We start from the raw sequence: 23,079 nt of genomic DNA on the forward strand, positions 1-23,079 counted from the left end.
TCAACTCCCCTCCCAACCACACGTCCTCAATCCCTATCCCACTCTTCCAACTCCATGCACACCCACTGCCCACCTCTCTGAACCCCCCTCACCATTTTCCCTGTTCTTAATGTTGCACAAGGAACTTTGGTGCACGAGAAGACCATTCAGCCCATCATGCCTGCATTGTTCCTGTTCACAGAGGACTCAAAAGACCCCCCCCCCCCAAGACCAAAAATACCCTGAAAACCCCTAAAAAAAATCCTTAGAGATCCCAAAGACCCAGACTTCCTCCAGGTTACTCAGGTGTTCTGCAGTATCACAGCTCATGATCAGGATGTCATCCTGGAACATGACAGTTTTTGGCACAGTTTTCAATAGACTCTCCATGTTTCTCTGAAAGATGGCAGCTGCTGAACGTATTCCAAAAGGACACTGATTGCACTGAACAGCCCCTTGTGAGTGTTGATGAATGTGAGTTTCCTTGACTCCTCATCCAGCTCTTGTGTCATGCAGGTAGATGTCAGATCCAATTTGGTGAATGACTTTCCACCAGCTAATGTTGGAAACAGGTCATCTACTTTGCGCAGTGGATACTGATCCTGCATGGAGTGGCGATTTATGGTCACCTTGTAGTCCCCGCAGATCCTCACTGCTCCATCACCTTTCGGGACCAGAACAATTGGACTCAACAGGAGAGATGACCACTTCATTCTGGAGTCTCTCAAGTTCACACTCAATATTTCCGTCATTAAGTAGGGAACAGACCTCGCTTTACAGAATATGGGCTTTGCTTCCAAGTCCAGATGAATCTTAACTTTCATCCCCATGAAGGAACCAATTCCTGGCTCAAATGGAGATGGAAACTTATCCAGCACTTGAGCACAACTGGAAGCCTCCAATGAAGACAGCTTTTTGATCTCAGGCCACTTCAGCTTTATGCTCTCAAGGCAGTTCTGACCGAGTAATGTAGGGCCATTGCCTGGTACAACCCACATCGGCAGTTCATAAGTCACACCATCATAAGACACACTGACATCTGTGCTGCCAATCACCGGAACAATGTCCTTGGTGTAGGATCGAAGTTTGGCCTTCAATGGACTCAATTTGGGCTTCACAGCCTCACAATATGTCAAATGTCTGCTGGCTCATACTTGACTGACTCATCTCGATGTTCACTTCCATTGACACCTGCTTGCCATTCAGCTGAAGATCAACAGTTATCGGTGCGGTGCTGCCATGGATTGTTTTCATCTCACACTCCTCACCATGCAGTGATGAATCATCAGTTTCAGCAACATGCTTGCCATCATCCACATGATGGGTGGTGCCAGTACTATCACCACTGCTGGATTTGGGAACAACCTCTTTTGAAGATGCCCGATCTTGCCACATCCGTTAGATGTGTACCACTTCAAACGGTACTGGTGAGCCCTATGATTTGCGCCACAACGCCAAAACAAGTTCTTGAGGCTTCTCGCTACCGATGAAGCAGGTTTCAAACACACAACTGGCTTAGGTGTAGCCTCATACGAAGATTGAGCAATCTTATTTACAGTATCTGTACTTGAAGAGTTCTGACTCTTCGACGAGATCTTCAGGTTTTCAGCAGTTGTCATACACACCTGTGCAATCTTCACTACTTTTCCTAGGTCAAGGGTCGTCTTCTCGAGCAAGGAGTTTTCGTAAGATGACATCATGATTGACCCCGATTCCAAAAATGTCTCGGAGCATCTCATCAAGCACAGCGCCAAACTGACACGGTTCTGCAAAACGGCGCAGATCAGCGACAGAAATGGGAAATGTCCTGATTTTCCTGGCGAGTGTGTGAATAAAACTTATACCTCGATATGATTCGACCAGCTTTCGGCTTGAAGTGTCACTTGACGCTTCATATGACTTGTCCTTAGGTTGGCATGGTGACACAGCAGGTTCCGTACACCTTCTGCCTGCACACAGTCAACAACACAGCACGACAACGGGTGGCATCACCAACAGCCGCCATGTTGTTGGCCACGAAACACTGGTCCAGCTTCTCGACGAAATCCGCCCAATCCTCCCCCATCGGAGTATTCACGGAGAATGCCAACAGTCGCCATCGAGACACGGATAGTTCTTTACCTCGTCACCACTTGTGATGTGAAGTGTAAATAATCAGACCGACCACGACGCACTCAAACCTGAGGAAGGGCAATACATCACAATAACCCCAATTAATGTATCAGGGTATGTTTATCTTTGCTGGTGGTCTTGGAGGGGGCATGGTGGTGGTCGTATGGCAGCTTAGCTGCCGGGGTAGCTATCATTTCTTGAAGCGCGACTGCGTCGCTGATGCAGTGCCCCTCTACAAGTACACACACTGGAACTGGTACTCATTTCGCCGACCTCGGAAGGATGACAGGCTGAGTCAACCCCCTGGTGTATTAATTCAGCGGCCGACGGGGCTTTAACTCAGGACCCAAGGATCCCAAGCCGCCACCCTAACCACTTCACGACCGTAGGATCCCAAGCCGCCACCCTACCACTTCAGGACCCTAGGATCCCAAGCCGCCACCCTAACCACTTCAGGACCCTAGGATCCCAAGCCGCCACCCTAACCACTTCAGGACCCAAGGATCCCAAGCCGCCACCCTAACCACTTCACGACTGTAGGATCCCAAGCCGCCACCCTGCCACTTCAGGACCCTAGGATCCCAAGCCGCCACCCTAACCACTTCAGGACCCAAGGATCCCAAGCCGCCACCCTAACCACTTCACGACTGTAGGATCCCAAGCCGCCACCCTACCACGTCAGGACCCTAGGATCCCAAGCCGCCACCCTAACCACTTCAGGACCCTAGGATCCCAAGCCGCCACCCTAACCACTTCAGGACCCAAGGATCCCAAGCCGCCACCCTAACCACTTCACGACTGTAGGATCCCAAGCCGCCACCCTAACCACTTCAGGACCCAAGGATCCCAAGCCGCCACCCTAACCACTTCACGACCGTAGGACCCCAAGCCGCCACCCTAACCACTTCAGGACCCAAGGATCCCAAGCCGCCACCCTAACCACTTCACGACTGTAGGATCCCAAGCCGCCACCCTACCACTTCAGGACCCTAGGATCCCAAGCCGCCACCCTAACCACTGAGCCAACACCAGGCTCAGAGGGCGTGTGAGGGAGAAAAGGAAAATTTTCGATGTAAATGTGTATCGTGTAGCGCCGCCTCCAGGTGGTGGAGGGTATTACAAGTCCGCACCATTTACACCACAGTATCCCCATCGACGTTTTCCTGTGTGGTGAGGTGTTTTGAATTATAAACAGTCGGGATGTGTTTGCTTCATGCACGTCACCAAGGTTGTTGTTGTTGTTTTTGCATCTACAGAGCTGGCAGTTATCTTTATTTTGGGTGGTGTATCGGTATGCGTCAGAATAACGCGTTGCATGCCTGGAACAAGATTGCCTGTACTCGTTGGGCGGTTCCTTTGCAAGTACAAGTACCAAGAGACGAAGCCGGAGGCACAAGCCAAGCGGTGTACTGAACTCTTCCAAATCACTCGCTCTCACGTGACAACCTCGTGCTGCGCGCATGCGCACTCGCTTCACTGGTTCCCACGCCAGACAGAAGTAATCGATCCTGCGAGCGGGGAAGCAACACATCGATGATTGAGCTCATCCTGTATTCTCTCAAATGGCTCTTAATCTGTTTTTGTCTTTTTCGTGAAATATAATATATTTCCTTCAAACTTCCCTCTCGTGAGCTCGCAGTGTAAAATCCCTCCTCCTCCTTCTCCTCCTCCTCCTCCTCCTCCTGCTCCTCCTCCTCCTCCTCCTCCTCCTGCTCCTCCTCCTCCTCCTCCTCCTCCTCCTCCTCCTCCTCCTGCTCCTCCTCCTCCTCCTCCTCCTGCTCCTCCTCCTCGCCGGTCACCACTTCCCCTTTTCCGGGCGATCACAGATCCCGGAAGGTGGAATCCGGGACGTATCGGCCCGTCGTTGCCATGGCTTGGCCTCGTCGTCCCTCGCTCACGATGCTCGTCCTCGCGCTCTTTACCGTCTACGTGGCTCACACGGTCCGAACGTTATATCACGTGGTGCACACAGAGCCCTGTTTATCCGGATCAAGGTGTTTTGCCTCCTACCTGCAAGCCAAGCCCTCGTTACAAGTTCGTATAAACCCGATTTACCTTCTTTCCAACGAACGTGGGAAACCGAAAGCACGTTGTATTTATTTATTTATTTATTTATTTATTTATTTATCGACGCAAATGGAAAAAATGGCCCTTTGGTTGCGGTGGCAGCAGGGGGCGACGCATGTTGGAGCACGCCGGCTTTAGGACACGTGGGGCGACGCATGTTGGAGCACGCCGGCTTTAGGACACGTGGGGGCGATGCATGTTGGAGCACCCCGGCTTTAGGACACGTGGGGGCGACGCATGTTGGAGCACGCCGGCTTTAGGACACGTGGGGGCGACATGACCCGTCAGCGTGTTCTTTTTTTTTTAAGCATATACGAATTGCTTTAAGGAAAGGGAATCCAGCACGAAGGGAAGATTGTGTCACGTGGTGCATCGGGATGTGGTACCTCGAGTTAAAGTTCCCACGCTCTCCAGGAGAGACCAGGTAGCTCTTGGTGGCCTAAGACTCGGACACTGCCCCCTAAATTCACACCTGTATAAAATTGGGTTCCACCCGACGGAGGGTTTGTGAGACGTGTAAGAAACATGAAGATCTGAATCATTTCTTCCCAAATTGCCCTCTTTTTGAGGGACCCGGGCGGCATCTTGTGCAGAATGTAGGAGTCATGGGGGATCAAGGTGTTGGATCTACCTGGAGCATTGAGGTTGATGAACCAGAGGGACTCTCAACTCTGTAAGGTGGTATGGCACTGAAATTCCTGAAGGATAGTGGGAAATCCGTTTAAATTTCTTTCCACTCCATGGGCTAATAAACGATTTTGATCACGTTCAGGTGCGTGGCGTGTATCGAGCCTGCTGGCTCTGAAAGCGACATTAAAATTAAAAAAAGAAAGATTTAGGAAAGTATTGACACTGGACTTTCATCGATTGGGCAAAATATTGGCAGATGTAATTTAACCTGAGCAAGTGTAAGGTGTTGGGGATGGGAAAGAACAATGAAAATAGAGATTACAGGATGTAAGGGGTAATTTTGGAGCGCGTTACACAGGAAAAGGATCTGGGGGTGGTAATAATAGATATGGGAGGCAAGCAGGCAGCACAGTGCCAGGCAGCTATAGGTAAAGCAAATTGGGTTTTAGGTTGTATTCGGAGGGGGATCATTTATAAATCAAAAGAGGTGGTGTTAACATTGTACAGGAATTTAGTGAGGGCCACATCTAGAATATTGTGTACAGTTCTGGTCACCACAACTTAGGAAGGACAAAGATACCATGGAGAGGGTTCAGCGCAGGGCTACGAGATTGATTCTGGGCTGTGCTAGACTCAGCAGGTGACCGAGCAGGTGACCTGCAACTCACCACAGATGAGTTCAATTCCAAAGTAAAGGAGAATCACCTGCTTGAAATTTTAAGTGAAAATGATGATTTATAAACATCTAATGATTCTCTTTTAATTAAAAAAAAAAAAACCCTTTCAATTTGCTTTAACTCAATGAAATGTACAAATTTGACCTTGACTTTTGTTTATCATCGAAGGCAGAGTGGTGCATGTGGATAATTTTTGAGCCTTTATGAACAGTGTTGGTATAACCAAAAGCGATAATCACATACTTCCTGCGTTAATGCATGTGCTCAAACCCAAGATGGTGGAACAGCAAATAGCCGTGAAATTTTTGCTCAACGAAACCACCAAGCCTGATGGAGTTTCCAGACAAGAGGCTACATGCTATGAAGGGAGTTTACAGACATGGTGTCAACTGTCGAGACGATTGGTATTCGATTGGTGCAATTAATTTTAAAGCTGGACGTGAAAAGTGTAAAGAACGACAACAAAGTGCAAAATATGTGAACATAAAGAGAGTTGAAGATCTCATTTTGACGGACCCAAGAAGTTGCGTTCATCAAATTGGTTTAGAAGTGAACATTAGTGTTGGTCGTGTTGAGTCTGTTATTCATGACGAGTTCGTTTTAATCATAAATAAGTTCCAGGCTAAATTTGATACACCCTCATGCCTGTAAACTGCACGATGTTGTAAGGAAGTACCAATAATAATTGCATGGGATTATCGATAAATAATCCAGAAAGCGGATAAGAACGCACACGATCGGCTGAATGATGCTTGTCCGTGTCCACAAGCAGGTAGTTTTGTCGCGTTTTTCTGTTTTTTTTTTGTTGTTACGTAACAAAAATGCTTTGGACACCCTGATGCCAAAGGGAATCTAACACAAGCTCTGCTCATATTTTGCAGCTGAGCATTTTTACTTCTCTACAAGCAAGGAATGTTGAAATCGACAAGCTGAATTTGGTGCTCACCATCGAAGACTTTGATCCTCACGCTGACATTTTAAAGTAAGCCCTTCACTCTATGGTCTATGCCATCGATATTCTTCATTGTTTCGCAATAACTGACCATTTCTAGCAGTCTCTCCAACATCCCATTCATTCCTGCAAATTTTTTATCTTTTATTTGTTTATCTTCATTTTGTCCACGTTGCGGCTGTTTGTGCTTGTGTATTCGTCGTCGAACGTCCATTTTTCTTTTGTTTCCGACAGTCAGCCAAGTGTAATGTTACGTAATGTAATGGGGGGGGGGGGGAAACAAAATCAAAATTATGCTGCATTTGTCATTGACGCTGCACCATTGAGTGTGGGGATCTATGCTCGGGGTCATGATGCGACGATGCGTTTTTTCCAATCCTGTTCTTCTTTGTGAATAACAGGGAGTTGAAGGTCCCTCTGCCACGGGGGATGCGTCCCAGGGGTTCCCTGTATGCGCACACGTTTGTTCATGCTCCTGGCCTCGAACCATGGCACGACGAGCGAGCACAACATGCTGTGGCATCATTGACGACGCTCATGGTCCCCAAGTCTGAAGAAGTGAATCTCGTGGCTCGAAATAAGGTAAGAATAATAAATGACTGACCTCAGATGCATTTTCCGAGGACATGTGTTGAGGAAAAGTGCCGACTGAAAAATTTGAGTCGTAAGAGTTTGATAGATTAGCGAGATATGGAAGAGGTGATAAAAAGTGAGTGGGCAAAATAAGATAACGTCCTCGTTTTTGGTGGTATAATTCTTGAATATTTGCAACTGCATTCCCAAACAAGGTATAATCATGCCTTTGCAACAACAAATCAGAGCTACTCAGTCTGCAATGCCTTTGTCTGTAGCTCAATGGAATACTGTTCTCAGTATAACACCTGTTATCAGTAGAACACCTGTCTCTTGTTGATGCTGTGCAGTCTAAAGCTCTCACAAGTATTGGAATCTCGAGTGATGAAGCCAAAACTGAGTCCGTTGCTTTCGCATCAAACCCTCCCTTTCTTTTGCAGGATACACACATTTTTTTTTCAGTCAACCCCTCCTGGTTAGGCTTCCAAAATCCAGGTTGTCTGTATACCTGTACATGCATTATTCCATCGGCTCTTCTGTCTCTCTTCCCTCTCGGCCTCTCGGGCTTCAAGCAAGCAGTGCGCCCCCATCTATTGTCATCCCTAATTGTGTCCCATGATCTTTATTATCCCCATTAACCTTTCCTAAACCAACCATCTTCCATGCTAATTTCTGTTTCCTCCCCACCTCCGTTTCCTTTATTCCTGTTCATTTGCTCCTTTTATTTTTATTATTTTTTGTCGAAGCTCATGGAAGAGTCAGTACTAGTACACTGAATGTATCAGGATGCATCAGGACAAAAGGAACAGCAGAAAGAGGGGAAAACACCAACAGCAGAGTTGAAGGCCAAGATTGAGGTGGACTTGGACAATGGGTGTGGTGAGGAATGGGGGGCAGGAGAAGATGCATGGGATGGATAAGATGGATCCAGAAGGAAACTCTCAGGAGGCAAAACTGGAAATTTGGAAGGATGACGGATTGGGGTGGGGTGGAAGGGGGGGGGGTTAATTCGGGCAGAAAAGATCATGGTTTGGATTGTGGACAAGCTGAGATGGTGGTGAGCACCTGTTTTGGAAGACAGGAGGGAGGAATCAGATTGAAGAGAATGTTGAAGCTAGTTCCACCGCTGGGGAAAAAAAGAGGAAAAAATGAGTGGAGGTGAGCATTGATCCTGGATTTAGGTCATTTCACCAGGTGTTGGACCATGTGTGCCCTGCAGAAACCTTGGGGGTGGGTGGGGGGGGGGCAAAGCATGGAAAGAGCAGAGGCTGCAAGACCAGAAGGGAAGCGGTAAAAGACAGAGACTACTGACCTGTCTGCGATGACGAAGTGATAAGCCCGTAGACTCAGCTTCATCGCTGGAGATTCCAATAATTATGAAGGCCTTGGTTTCCACGGCATCAAGCTGTGGATGAAGGCCTTGTAGGTGGATAAAAGTTCAGGTGTGCCAAGGAAGGATTTTGTACGATGTAGGATACCCAGTCAGCAGCTGGCTTTAGAGGCCAACTCTGAAATGTGGTTTGCCGATCACATGACGTGCCTTCTGGTTGAATGGTTTGCATTCGCGGAATAATCGTCTGGGTGGCTGACGGACGGTTGTTCTTTGCTGTTATGCGATTTTACCGTGTGAGACATAATCCATGGCGATGCTCACCATAACAGTCAGGAGGTGCGTCTGATATATATTGTCAAGGTTCTGGGAACCGTATCCCCCCAAGGCAAGGGCAACCATCATACAGCGGTCCCTGGAGAGATTCCATTAATGTACGTTCAGAAAGACCCTTCCCTTTTGTCGAGCAATCTGTGCACTCATTCCTATTCTTTTTTCTACTCTTATTCCTGAGGTACATCCCAGCCACATGCACCTTTCGCTGTGAGATGGGTCCTCAGCGAAGGCCAAGCAGGCATTACGCCGGACACTCCTCTACAGAAATCACAGCCTGCCAAACGCACGTGCAGAGGTAATTTCCACCCACTGGACAGAAAGCACACCCAGCACGACGCCCACGCTGCACGGAACACGTACCGAGGAGATGGAAGAAACGGCACCCTAAGTGCTGGCAACTTGCAAAGCGCATGCGGCCGTGCCCTTTCCAACCCATTTCCAAATCTCCATCTAATAATTATATCCAATACTTTCCCTCAATTGCCTGACACAGATCAGGGCTGGCACCGTGCATCCCACCGCCTCTGATAACCGTGAACACCATGCTCGATGGCGGGCGGACTCACACGCTGACCATGCGTACAATGGTGGAGTCGCGCGCAGCCCGTGATATATTATCATCGTACAGAACGGGGCACGAGTAACACATCTTTTGTCGGGTCTGCACATGGGGTTATATTACAATAACATTTTACCGTCAGTTTTCGCTCATCACGACAGCCACAAATGTCTCCCATGGACAGCAGACGTCCTCCTGCACCTCCGCCTCAATGCAGCTGCTACCAGGCACAGGCATGCTTTGCGGCCGGATCGCTCGGGCCGCGTGGCGCACCACGGAGCTGGCACATTGACGAGCGCCAACCGCGGGTCGCCGGGGCACGGCACGGGGTTCGGTGCAAAGCGATTCATATCACGGGGTTCGGTGCAAAGTGATTCATATCACGGGGTTCGGTGCAAAGCGATTCATATCACGGGGTTCGGTGCAGGGCGATTCGTGTCACGCTGCTCGGAGCGAGATGATTCCGCAGCTTCGAACCATCTTGCCGGAAGTGAAGTGGAGCCGCTTCCGGTCATGGCCGCCGGCCCGTGTGCTGGCCGAGGCTCAATCAGAGTACCCAATTTGGGTGACGACACATCGCTTCGGGTCGTCACCCCCGCCCCGCACCACCGGATTTATAAATGGACGGGGCGTCGTCGTCGTTCCTGCTCATTGCTCCTGTCTGCTAGTTCCAGAGTCGTTGTCGTTCCTGAATCATTCAAGTGTTGTTCCTGCGCACCGTTCCTGCTCGCTCAGTCCTGTCGATTAGTCTTTCTCCTCCTGGCCTGGAATTCATCATCAATCATTCACCTGCTGACTCCGCCTTTCTGCAGCAACTCGTTTCTGACTCCACCTTTCTGAAGCAACTCGTTTCTGACCCCACATTCTTCACTACTTCTCCGCCCACTTGCTTCTGACTCCACCCAAGTCCCTCCCTTCATGCCCGACGGTTGCGTCTCATTCTCTGGACCTACGCTAACTGCACGAAGTGCCACGAAGCAAGAGACGATGCGCCAGCTGTCAGGGAGGTATCGCCCAGCAGGGCATCTCCACAGAACGTATTGGTGGGACGATCAGGCAATCATGCAAGGTATTGAGAGACCGGTAGCCTCATCTCCTCTCCTTTTTCTCTTCATCAACTCCTCTTGATCGGGGTGTGTGTGTGTGTGTGTGTGTGTGTGTGTGTGTGTGTGTGTGTGTGTGTGTGTGTGTGTGTGTGTGTCCTGGCATCTGTCCTCGTTTAAGTTGAGAGTGTGCAAGAATTCTATCGGGATAACTCTGCTCTGTGTCTGCTTTTATGAGTTGCTTGTATATTGCCGCACTCCTCACATTTCTTCATATTCCTGCTGCAGACAACAATAAACAACATTCACTGTGCCACATTCCTTTCCTTGCCTGCCTGTTAATAAATCCTTTGTAGAAATGTTCCCAGCTCGTTTTTGTCCTTTCTTTCATTGATCCAGCATGGTCCGTATCCTAACTTAGCCGGGACTTTATTCCAAACGATCTGTTCCTTTTAGCTGGTGCATCCTTGGCAGTGTCGCTCGGCTGCATCTGATCCGGTAAAGTGATCCGATTCAGACAAGACGTACCCAGGGCGTGTCCCCCGGTAATTAGGTCATATGATTAATTAGGTAACCCGATTAACCCATAGACGGGAGGACCCTAGGTCACGAGGTTGAGTTATTGTCGGTCACGGTTGGTTAGCGACCCGCCTCGTCACAGAATTATCTGTGTGCAATGGTCTACAATTCCGGGAAGTCTCATGGGAACCCAAGATAGCTTCCTCCCTGGTGGTCTTCTCACCCGACCCGCAACTATATATATATATATATATATATATATATATATATATATATATATATATATATATATATATATATATATATATATATATATATATATATATATATATATATATATATCCTGGTGTTGACGTAGCGGCTTGGGATCCAAATGGTCCTGTGATCAAGCCCCGTTGGCTGCTTGAATTAATGCACACCAGGAGTTGACTCAGCCTGTCATCCTTCTGAGGTCGGCGAAGTGAGTACCAGTGTATTGGGCCCGGTGTATACCCCGGTTAGAATAGGTGTACCATATCGCTGTGTCTTAAGAGGCGACCAGGGTTGTGTCAAGAAGGGCATCCAGCGTAAAACCTGTGCCAAATCATTATGTGGATCATAACGGATGATCCGTTGTGGCGACCCCTCACAGGAGCAGCCGAAAGAAGAATATGATATATATATATATATATATATATATATATATATATATATATATATATATATATATATATATATATATATATATATTGTTGTGGTTATGGAAATTCACAGAACACCATTCAGGTTCCTTTCGATGAGTTATCTCGGTAAGTACATGTTTTATAGATAGCCCTTTCCCCTTGTCGAAGGGGTATTTAAATGTTCCTGTGCTGTGGTTTATTATTAATAGTCGGGTTTTCTTTTCTTTTATTCACACCACCAACAACTACAACCACGCCAGCATGGTTTCACCTTCACCTCGCTCTGCCCGACGCCATTATCCACACACCACTGATCACGAATGTGGGCGGGAGTTCGCTCGGGACTCTGCCCAGAATGAAGAGGGCTGGGCCTCCTTGGCCAATCAAGGACTTCACCGTCTCAGCTCGAGACTCCGCCCAGGATGGGATGGGTGTGCCCCTTGCCCAACAAGAAGCTGCATCACCTCAGCTCGAGACTCCGCCCAGGATGGGAGGAGTGTGTCCCTTGCCCAATCCGGGATCGCACCACCTCAGATCGAGAATGGAGGGGGCGGAGACGTTCCACCCCCCCCCCCCACCGAAACAGGGCGAATAAATACGCGGCCGCGGAGCTTGCTAAAAAGATCACGTCTCGGTACATGGCCTTGGTGGTCATCTGGGCGCTCATCTTGATGAGGTACATCACTGCTCGTGGAAATCACATCTCGGGGGACAACGAAAAAGGGGCAACGAATGCTTGCGTTAGTGGGCTCGAAGCGCGACCAATCTGTCGAGTGCGCATCTCTGGCCGGGTCCGGCGCTGACTTCATCGCACGGATCGGAGGTGTCTCGCTGGCGCCTGGTTCTGCGGACCGCTTCACGATGCTGGTCTGGGTCGTTCGTCAGCTCTAAGACCACACGAGGTGGACAGGTCCGAGGCAGGTCCTAATAAAGACCATTGGTCCGATTCTTTGGGTGTGTGTCCGTGGGCCCATGTGATAAGTAGTGAAATGTATAAGTGTTTTTGCCTGTATTTACGTGCTTAATAATAATAATCGGTTTAGTTATGCTCTTTGTGTTCCCTAGTTCCCCAATTGTTAAATTTACTCAGCTCGTCGTGTCATTTCTGCATCGGCTGAGTGTGTCGTGCGTGCTGGAAAGTGAGCAGCCATTGCCGCTTTAACGGAGTAACAGGATAATCGGGCCGGTGGAATTCGGCGATACAACCGCTCGGCTACGCACACGGAACGGGCTCGCTTCAGCGGCTCGCTTCCGTACGAGTTCCGCCGAGGGTGAAGTACCCCGGTAGCTGGATCACGTGGGTACTTAGGTAAGTTGAAGTTGGCAATTAACCCTACCCCTTGTGATCTACCCATTGGCGTATTTCGGTCCAAAATAACCAGGACCCGCCGACCTCGGACTTCTCTGGGCCGGCGATCGGTAATTCCGGGCGATCGAGCCGAGACGGCCCCAGTGCTCCATTGAGGGTCGTGCTCGTGGCGACGCGCCGGCGGAAACCACAACAATATATAAACACACACACACACACACACCAAATGCCATTGTGGTAAGACAGCTTATGTAAATACACACACATGTAAATGTTCACACGCATCAAGTAAATAAAAACGACAAACACAAAGATTTACTTTGAAACAGCGTTCTTTGAAAGAGGATTTAAAGTGTGTAATTAGGGAAATTCAATTCAAAAACGTGCCAAGCCACAGAACACAAAATGTCGAACTATACTCCATGCCTTCACAGCAAGAACAAACATGGTGAACACCTGGTCGGATGGACCTTATTGGTTTTACCCCATGGGGTCGAAGCGACGCTCGCGTTCTCTCTTTTCTTGTGTACAGTTCATTTGAACGTCTATTTCTCCATTATTCGTGTACAGAATTCGATGAAAATTGACAGGCATATACTAGACACATATGTGCAGGCAGGAACTGAGCCCAAGGTGCGATTGCGGCCCTTCGGGCCGAGGAACGGCCCATTTTGGGCCATTTTATTAAAATTATTTCTCGGTTATTAGTGAATGGAACCGAACCAAACTTGACAGGTACATTCTAGAGACCATTCCCCGGGCATTAACTGAGCGCAAAGTGCAATTCCGACCCTTTTGGCCGAGAAACGGCCCTTTTGGCCCATTTTCTTAAAATTGTTATTAAAATTTTTTATTTAAATGCGCTGGGCAATGCCCAACACAAAATTGAGTTGCAAATGATGATATGAAATGAGCCTCACTCTTGTGAGGTGTTCTGGTTTCTTTTTCTGATACGATGAAAATCTTACCAAATTTCAAAACTATCTGTCGTCCGTGCTATCGCTCGACACCTGAGAGTTGTACAAATGAACTCCCACGGGGTATGTTTGCAATTCAAACTTTAATATGTATCGATGTCGAAGTGAGAGGTGGATTACAAATGGAGATCGCACAAAGCGATCCTTGCACATTTTCAGTGGAAGAGACACCGCACGGCACCGCGGGACCCAACAAAGGCGGAAACGTAGTCTAATCGATGTGAGATTGAAAGCACATGTACTTTTTCCCGAAATGAACAACCAAGCAGCTTGGAGAGTGCTCGCCAAGTCGCTTAAGCATTCAAGCAAGCACTCCAACAAAAAGGTCGATATGAAACTGCTCCCTTGGCACGCAATTGGCAATCACCGACCCGTCACATTAAACATGCACCTCCCGGAGACGCCCGGCATGTCACATATGTCCGAATTGGACAAATGAACACTTTTCTCGGAGTCGGAACTGCATGCAAGTTCGATTCTGGAGCTCAAATTTTGTCATTCTTTTTCGTTTAAGAGATACTCGTGGCGAACGCATATGCGGAAATGAAATATAACAACGAACGCTGACGTCTCCGGGCGTTTATAAGCATTGCAATGTACCCAGCGATTCGTAGTTATGATGAACAGCTTGTTCCAAGTCAAGGTAAGGTTGAGCGGGTCAAAAAACATGGTGGCTTCAGACCCCAGCAAAGTTACTCAGGAAACGCCTTTCGACCCCCAGACAGCGAGGTGGCCGAGGATCGCCTGATGAAGGATATAATTTAATAAGGCCATTAATTATCTTCAAAAGGGGTGTTTTAATTAACCAAACCCTATATATATATATATATATATATATATATATACATACATACATACATACATACATACATACATACATACATACATACATACATACATATACACATGTTGTTCGTCTTTCGGCTGCTCCCGTTTGGGTCGTCACAGCAGATCATCCGTTATGATCCGCATACTGATTTGGCATAGGTTTTACGCCAGATGCCCTTCCTGACGCAACCCTGGTCGCCTCTTACGACACAGGGATAAGGATTGGGTTTCACCATGATTCCGGGCTGCCCTACACCCTCTCATAGCGTGGCCCAGCGCAGAGCTCCCATCCTCAAGCGATCCTCCAACCCAAGCCTCCGAGTAGCTGGATTACAGGAGCACGCCACTACGCCCGGTTATATACATACACATATATATATATATATATATATATATATATATATATATATATATATATAATATATATATATATATAATTTAATCCATCACCTTAATGACTGCCTAATTATATAACCATGCAGATTATCAGCTGGGAACCATCCATTGTCGAGGTTTGAGCCCTCAATCCCAGAGAACCTTTCTGAACGGCATCTCCACAACCTTCGCGGTGTCAGAAGGTCATGGCCTAAGAGAGAGAGCGGGAGAGAATAAATAAGAAAGTGAAAAGCATGCAATATGTTTCAAAACGATTTTTCTCTTCTGCATCTTCTTTGCCAAATGTATTTTATCCCTGGACGATTTGAGATGTCATTTCTGCTCTCGTTTACAGAATGATAAACCAGGTCCAAAGAAGCTGATGGTCCACTGGCGTTCACATCTTTCCCTCAATCTTATGACCGACAACTTCTTGTTTGACTTGAAAGCTCTTCCTGGTGATGTCCTTCCATACTTTAAAATGTGAGATAATATGACATTTATTTGTTTCTAGTTAAGCTCGAGCTCAGACATGTTTACTGTTGAACAACTTTGCTGAACAAAAGTCAATGTAGTATGTTGTTCTAATACCATAGACTTTCATTAAAATGAATGGCCTTTCTGGCGAATTTTGGAGAGAAAAAAAAAAGAATAATTTTTTTCAATTACTGCACATAATTAAATTGATCTCCAGAATACTTTGTTTTAATCTGAGTTTGCTGTACTAATTCTTAATGCTGAGCTATCAAAGTTTTCATGATCACTGTCTTGGATGTGCTGCATGTTACATCTTCATGGTGAAGGGTGAGAGAGAGAGAGAGAGAGAGAGAGAGAGAGAGAGAGAGAGAGAGAGAGAGAGAGAGAGAGAGAGAGAGAGAGAGAGAGAGAGAGAGAGAGAGAGAGAGAGAGAGAGAGAGAGAGACAGAGAGAGAGAGAGAGGTGGGAGAGAGGGGAGGGGAGAGTGAGGAGTGGGGGGGGGGGCAATTCCAGCAGATGTGACACCAAGTTTCACGTACATCCAAGAGACGGCACACACATTGACAAATCACACTGCTTGTGAAATCCCAGGATGACAGTTTATAGCTGGGTCGGGATTCAAACCCAGGCTCGACAACTTCGAGCGAGCGTGTGTACCTCTCGGCTATCGTCCCGTGGTGTGGCGATTCATTTTACTCACTGTAATCATCTAATCTATTTTGCCTTCCTAACTCTGGAAATGTCCCCACGGAGAGAGGAGCCGTGGTATCGCCATGGGAGCTTGTAGAGATCGAAGCTTGAGTGGCCAAGTAGCTTAAGCACTCAAGAAAGTACTCCAACAAAATGGTTGTTAAGAAACGGCTGACTTGTCAAGCGATTAGCGATCAGGAAGTGCTTTACTACTTTACTACCGATTTGCTTGGCAAGCGCTTTACTACTGACAGGACTTGGCAGAAGTCAACACTAAGTAAAATTACCTTCCCTCCGAATGGCAAATCCTCCTGCATCAGATCACACAACATCCGGTCCAGTGCCTCAAGCATATGGTGATGCACCAGAGGTGCTTCATCCCACACAATGATACATCTGCCTGGTGGATATTTGTCGCAAGCTCATTCGGGCGAAAACCTTCATCTATTATCCAAATTGCTCATCCCTTCATTTGGGCAGTGTATTGGCAACAGACCGCTGCCTCGATCACTCCCGACAATGTGAAATAACCCGGTTTACGTACATGAAACAAAAACATGGCCACCCACTGATTATTACCTCTGCCACGGAAGGTGAAGGAGGTTATGTTTTCACACATTTCTATCTGTTACTTGACGAAACCTAGGATTTTGTCATGTATGTTGGTCGGTTCAGTTTGTTTGTTTATGTGTGTGTACGTCTCGCTCTACAGGTCGCATTTTGAGTCGGAATGTAATGGAACTTCACCAATGGACTTATTGGCCACCAGAATAGATCCGTATAACTTTTGGCATGTCAAGGTCAAAGTTCAAGGTCACAGTGAGGTCAAACATTCGATTTTTGATGGTTTGGTACGGACAACTCGAACGGAAGAAGCTACCAATGTCAAATTCCACCACGTGATTCAGGAGGGTGGTGGCTAGCGCTGATTAGATTTTGGTCAAAATCGGTCAAAGGTCAAGGTCACAGTGAGGTCAAACATCAAAAAGAAAATTATAATCGAGAACGGAAGACGCTATCAATGTCAAATTACACCACGAGATTCATTTTTTTTGTTTATTTACCCTAAAAACTATGTTTAACCCCAAAAATACCTATTATCGCTCAATATTCTTGATGGTACGCAATCTTGTTGAATTTTGTCAAGTCCTGGCTGTATGGGCTATTTTTCATTTGTTCATTATCTTGCCAAAACAAAGTTTTTGCAAGATATGTTAGTCAGCTTGTATGTTTTTTTTTATTTTTGTTTGTCTGTAATTACGTATAAAAAATTCTGCAGAGCACAGTTATCATTGGAAATTTTTGTAACTTCGCATATCAGAGGCCTATAGAGGTCCCTTTCAGCGCATAAAATTTTGAAGGTCAAAGGTCAATGTCACTTTGTCGCAAATCAGGGGAGTCGACAAAACCCTTATTTTTTGAGTAATTTTAATCTAATCGTCTCCAAACTTTATGGGAATGTAGTATATGGTCTGACGCTCAGCTGATTAGTTTTTGGTGGCGATTGGCCTTGACCTTCATGGTTAGCGCCTGAGGTCAAACATATTTGACCCCAAGGTCAAATTTTCAAGTTTTAGGAACCATATTGTGTCGTACCTCAAATTGAACACCTCGATGAGTGCTTTCTAGATATGTCAAACTTGAGACATTATGACATCATTTGGTGACGTTATGAGGCAAACGCATATTTTTCATGGTTACTCTGTAGAACGATTCTCATCGGAATCTCTCGTACGCAGATATTCCTCAAGGAGTCGCTCCTGGTGGATAGCAGCTCTGTTCACCTCAGTGTGACCTTAAAGAAGTCACACGTGGTCACCTTTTGGCAAGATACGGGTCACCCTGCGGTTGACATTGGTTTATTTATTTGTTTGTCGTTTGTGTATAGGATATCTCAAAAAGTTGTGGCCGGATCCGGATGAAATTTTGTGGACAGGTTCGGTGTGTGACAAGGTCGAACTGATTCAATTTTGTTGAAGATCCGGATCAGGATCTGACTCCAATAATTTTTAAAGTGATTCTTCACCATTGAGAGATTGGGCCAAAAACGATATGTAGCATGAGATTTTAAAAATGTATTGGGCCCGATATGTTCTCGTGGATCAGGCATTATGTGGCCGAGGTATGCGCTCTACCGAGTGCCCTTGTAGTCTGCGTGTGTAATACATCGTGGATATATAGCTTGGGTAGTTTGCAATTGGAGTGGCCTGTAGGCTGACGTCTGAAGCCCGAGGCCTATCACCTTCATAAGGGCCGTGACGCTCATCCGCTCCAACCTTTAGATATTTGATGATCCTTTTGAACAGTCGTTTTGGTTGTTTTATTCTGCATTCAAAAGTTATCGGGCTTGGTGATTGTGAATTTGAAACATCGAAAGATGCCTTTAGGCTTCCCGTACTAAGCATGAAAATGGTGGAGGTATGATTTCTTCCTGCTTTTACAATTGTGGGTGGAATCTGACCAGCTGTCCAGCCAATGGGTTTTGGCGGGAAGGCTTCACACATCACGCACTTCATTACATTTTTTAGCTACAGTGATACAGAATATCGATTTGTATTGCATTACTGTCAGACAGCAGATGCAAAACTTTTTTTTTTTTTTGAATGGCTACACAGTAAGAGTAAGTAAGTTGTGTGGATGAGATTCACATAACACACCGAGAGCTGCAATGAGGCCCAGCACACTGCCAAAAATAAATCTCTTCATTAGAAAATATTTCCTTAAGTTAAGAAAACCATGAGAAAATCTTTCAAGCTTTAACGGACGGCTCCTGCTTGACTTTTGTTCTACTTCCTTCAATTTTACTTGTTTGCAGATTTTTCAATCATATTTTATATTCCGGCACAATATGCTATTTGAAATGTGCATTTGGATAAATTGTAGTTGAGAGGTTGTGCACGCATGTAGTTTTGGACACTCATTGTAATGTAGCTTCCTCTGTTTCTGTTTCTTTCTTCCTTTTTAGATCGTGATTGCTATTCGATGTTGATCAAAATTTTAGAAAAGCCCTTTTTGTGGATAAATTTAAATGGTTTTGATGGTGGGCAGAGGGCACTGCTCCCCCATACCCCCAGAAATGACCAAAGTTGAAGCCATTGTTCCTCATTGCATTCTTTTCTACCGTTTGCAGATCTCCCATGGATCGCAATCTATACCTTCCCATGTTATTTGTGGATCAGCTCAGCAACCGTGTGAAAGATCTCATTGTGAGGTTATTTCTTGCTCATCGCTCTCTTCTTGCCGATTGCTTCCGTCTGTCCTCTTCCCCCTTCTTATTTTGGTATCTTGTCCTCCCTTTTTTCCCTTCTCCCTCCATTTTCACGTTTTTGTTTTTCCTTTTCCTGTCTCGAATCCAACTTGTTCTTCCTGTACCCTCTAATAACTTTGTGGGGGGAGTAGGTGGATCTTTCTCTTGTGCGAACTAAAATGAGACAAAATGAATTGTTCTGCTTCCCTACTTACCGTAATTCCTCGTTGGCACTGTCATAATTTTTTATCCCCAAAAATATTGTGACCATCTCGCAGTGTGTCTGACATCAACATGTAATATACTTGTATTCCCCTTCAGTATCCCATGTTTTTTTCAAACGTGTTTCAGTGGAATATTGGATATTACGGTTTTAATTTGCCAGCGACAGTGAGTGCAGTTTTGGAACCTTCAGAAATAATTTGTGGATGGGAAAGGGGAAAGGGAGACCAGTCAGGGTTGGCAGTCGGGGTGGGGGGACAGGGTGATCAAAGAGGGTCTTTCTCGTCATTAAGTGAGTACTTTCACTTTGGCAAAGCAATAAATTACATAAAGTATTACAGCGATTAAACTCGAGGGGGAGCACTCGGGAGAGTGCAAAACCTCTGCTGCCAATACTGCTGGGTCACTCAAGTGAACCTTATATCTTATTCATTAAATATGATGTCAACAGTGCTGACAGAGTTATATTTCTTTTCTCCAACATTTTTTTTTGGGGGGGTGGAGGGGGTTGGAAATCACTTAAAACATGTAGAAATGCAAAAAAAAAATCCTCTAACAATTTTTTTTTGGGCGGGGGGGTAACAATTTTTTTTTGAGGGGGGGGTTGGAAATCACTTAAAACATGTAGAAATGCAAAAAAAAAAATTTTCTCTAACAATTTTTTTTGGGGGGGGGGGGGGTGGGACCAAGTCCAAAATTTAATGGCATGATCCGTGGACCATACCTAACCCCCCCACCAAGTTTTGTCGAAATCCGTCGAGGAGTTTTTCCGTAATACTGTTCACAAACAAACAAACAAATAAATAAACCAATGTCACCCGCAGGGTGACCCGTATCTTGCCAAAAGGTGACCACGTGTGACTTCTTTAAGGTCACACTGAAGTGAACAGAGCTGCTATCCACCAGGAGCGACTCCTTGAGGAATATCTGCCTACGAGAGATTCCGATGAGAATCGTTCTACAGAGTAACCATGAAAAATATGCGTTTGCCTCATAACGTCACCAAAGGACGTCATAATGTCTCAAGCTTGACATATCGAGAAAGCACTCATCGAGGTGTTCAATTTGAGGTACTACACGATATGGTTCCTAAAACTTGAAAATTTGACCTTGGGGTCAAATATGTTTGACCTGAGGCGCTAACCATGAAGGTCAAGGCCAATCGCCACCAAAAAATAATCAGCTGAGCGCCAGGCCATGAACTATATTCCCATGAAGTTTGAAGATGATCCGATCAAAATTACTCAAAAAATAAGGGTTTCGTCGACTCCCCTGATTTGCGCCAAAGTGACCTTGACCTTTGACCTTGACCTTCAAAATTTTATGCGCTGAAAGGGACCTCTATAGGCCCCTGATATGCGAAGTTACAAAAATTTCCAATGATAACTGTGCTCTGCAGAATTTTTTATACGTGATTTCAGACAAAAAAAAAAACAAAAAAAAAAAACATACAAGCTGACTCACATATCTTACAAAAACTTCGTTTTGGCAAGATAACAAACAAACAAAAACAGAAAGGGGTGAAAACAGTAACCTCCATCCATCTTCGAAGATGGCGGAGGTTAAAAATTACTCTTCATCATAAGCAGAGGCGTACGGGCGGGGGATCAGGGATGGAGGGGGGCAAATGCTCCCCCAAAAGCGAGCATAGCTTTAATAAATTAGACCGGCATAAAATATCAGGATGACTAAATATCGTGAGATGATGAAACATGACAGAATTGTCACATGCCGCTCATTTGAAAGCGTGGTGGTGTCGAACGATTTAACTTCTTGGACCGGTCTATTTTGATCAATTGTTTAAGCATTCCTCGAGAACTATAAATTTATCGTGTTTACATTTTGAGATTGTGAGACGTATTTTATCTACAGCAGCTTTCATTTCTATCTGTTTGGATGAAATACTTTTTGAGAAGAATAAAACCCAATGAAATATTATTGATTATATTTGCTGTTTAGAAATCGAACCTCTTCATCGTTTGTTCTTTCACATTGCTTTAAACTACTGGAATTGGAGAAAATGTTTGAGTCGTACGAACCGGAGTAGAGACAAAATACGAATATTTTTTTCTTTTTTTTTTGTATCAAATGTGAGCAAGAATCATCCGACGTGCTTTGAGACATTTTCTTCATTCCTTTTGCCTGTCTGTCTTTGCCATAGTTGGTGAATGACAGCACAGTAACGCTGCCTCTCAGGTTGTCGTACACACCAATATCACTGAGCAAACTTCGTCTCTGGGTCCACATGCAGCAAGCCCTTCATACCCTACAAGACCTTGGTAAGTTGCATATATTTTTGTCGATTTGAACAAACTTTGTAAGTCATGCTTGTGAAAACGCAGACTAAGTAGATGCATAGTGAGAAGAGTAATAGCGATGAGGCGTAGAACACGTGGTTGTTCTTGGAGATAAGCTTATCCTTTATTTCTTGATCTTAAGCCAGCTACAGTGAGCTTTCTTGCAAGACTCCATTTGAGCTGTTTTGTAGTTTCCTCATTTTTACCTCCACTGCCAGAGGTGGATGGAGGTTATATTTTCACCCCTGTCTGTTTGTGAACAGGATATCTCAAAGTTGTGGATGGATTTGGACGTACTTTGGTGGACAGGTTGGGTGTGTTACCACGACGAATGGATTCAATCTTGGTGAAGATCCACGAATAACACGGGAAGGTATAGGTTGCGATCCATTGGAGTTCTGCAAGTGGTAGTAAAAGACTGCATCGAGGAACAATGGCTTCAACTTGCATCACTCCGGGGGAGAATTTTGAAATTGATTCTTCACCATTGAGAGATGGAGCCAAAAACGATATGTCGCATGATATTTCAAAAAGTTGTGGACAAGTTTTGACAAAACGAGGTGGATGAGCTGTGAAGTTGGCAAGACCAAGCCGATTAGATTTTGGTTCATGTCCGGATTATCCGGCCTATCGGTGAGGTGCAAAACTTAAACTGTTCAGCCTGGCGGAGGTATGCGCTCTACTGAGTGTTGTTCTAGTTCTTACCGATTTTATGGCGATCAAAGTTACTGTTCCAGGAACTTATCAAGCCCGGTTGACTTTTTATTTTCCTCTCAACAAGAGTGAGACTCATTGGCAGTGGGGTAGCAGGACAACAATTGCGGCACAACCAGCAAGGGAATAAACAAACAGTAAATAAGAGAGACAGAAAGGAAAGGAAACACTGAAATTGGCAAGTAAGAGGGTTTGGCTAACGGGTTGGGATGGGGGATGAGACGAGGTGATGTGCCTGCTGAAACTGTCGAGGGAAGAGTGGAAAAGAATGGGTCTGGAAGGTTGGTTCCATGGATTAGAGAGTGAGGGACAAAGGAGTTGAGGTGTGCAGTCAGCCTGGATTTTGTAATTTTAATCAGGAGAGTGTTACTGAAAGAACACATGCATCCTCGAGTTGCTGGGGAAGGTTGGAGGAAAGATTGGAGAAGAGGCAGTAGAAAACAGAAAGACCACTGACATGTCTGCGAGATGAAAGCAACGGACCTTGAGCTTCAGCCACGTTGT

The 23,079-nt window shown here is 45.8% G+C and overlaps 1 protein-coding gene across 1 annotated transcript in view; it reads left to right on the plus strand.

Moving 5' to 3' along the window:
• The first annotated feature begins 3,831 nt into the window (after window positions 1-3,831).
• Window positions 3,832-23,079, plus strand: part of CLPTM1L (CLPTM1 like) — a 46,315-nt gene continuing 27,067 nt past the window's right edge. Inside the window, exons 1-6 of the mRNA XM_085888360.1 lie at window positions 3,832-4,125; window positions 6,347-6,447; window positions 6,819-6,999; window positions 15,284-15,411; window positions 19,226-19,301; window positions 21,726-21,843. Coding sequence (XP_085744486.1) covers window positions 3,961-4,125; window positions 6,347-6,447; window positions 6,819-6,999; window positions 15,284-15,411; window positions 19,226-19,301; window positions 21,726-21,843 — 769 coding nt within the window. The 5' untranslated portion in view covers window positions 3,832-3,960. The remainder of the gene's footprint in view (window positions 4,126-6,346; window positions 6,448-6,818; window positions 7,000-15,283; window positions 15,412-19,225; window positions 19,302-21,725; window positions 21,844-23,079) is intronic.

The sequence above is a fragment of the Eptatretus burgeri genome, chromosome 7 (genome assembly GCF_056783735.1).
Source record: "Eptatretus burgeri isolate ZD-2024b chromosome 7, Ebu_testis_v1, whole genome shotgun sequence".
NCBI lineage: Eukaryota > Metazoa > Chordata > Myxini > Myxiniformes > Myxinidae > Eptatretus > Eptatretus burgeri.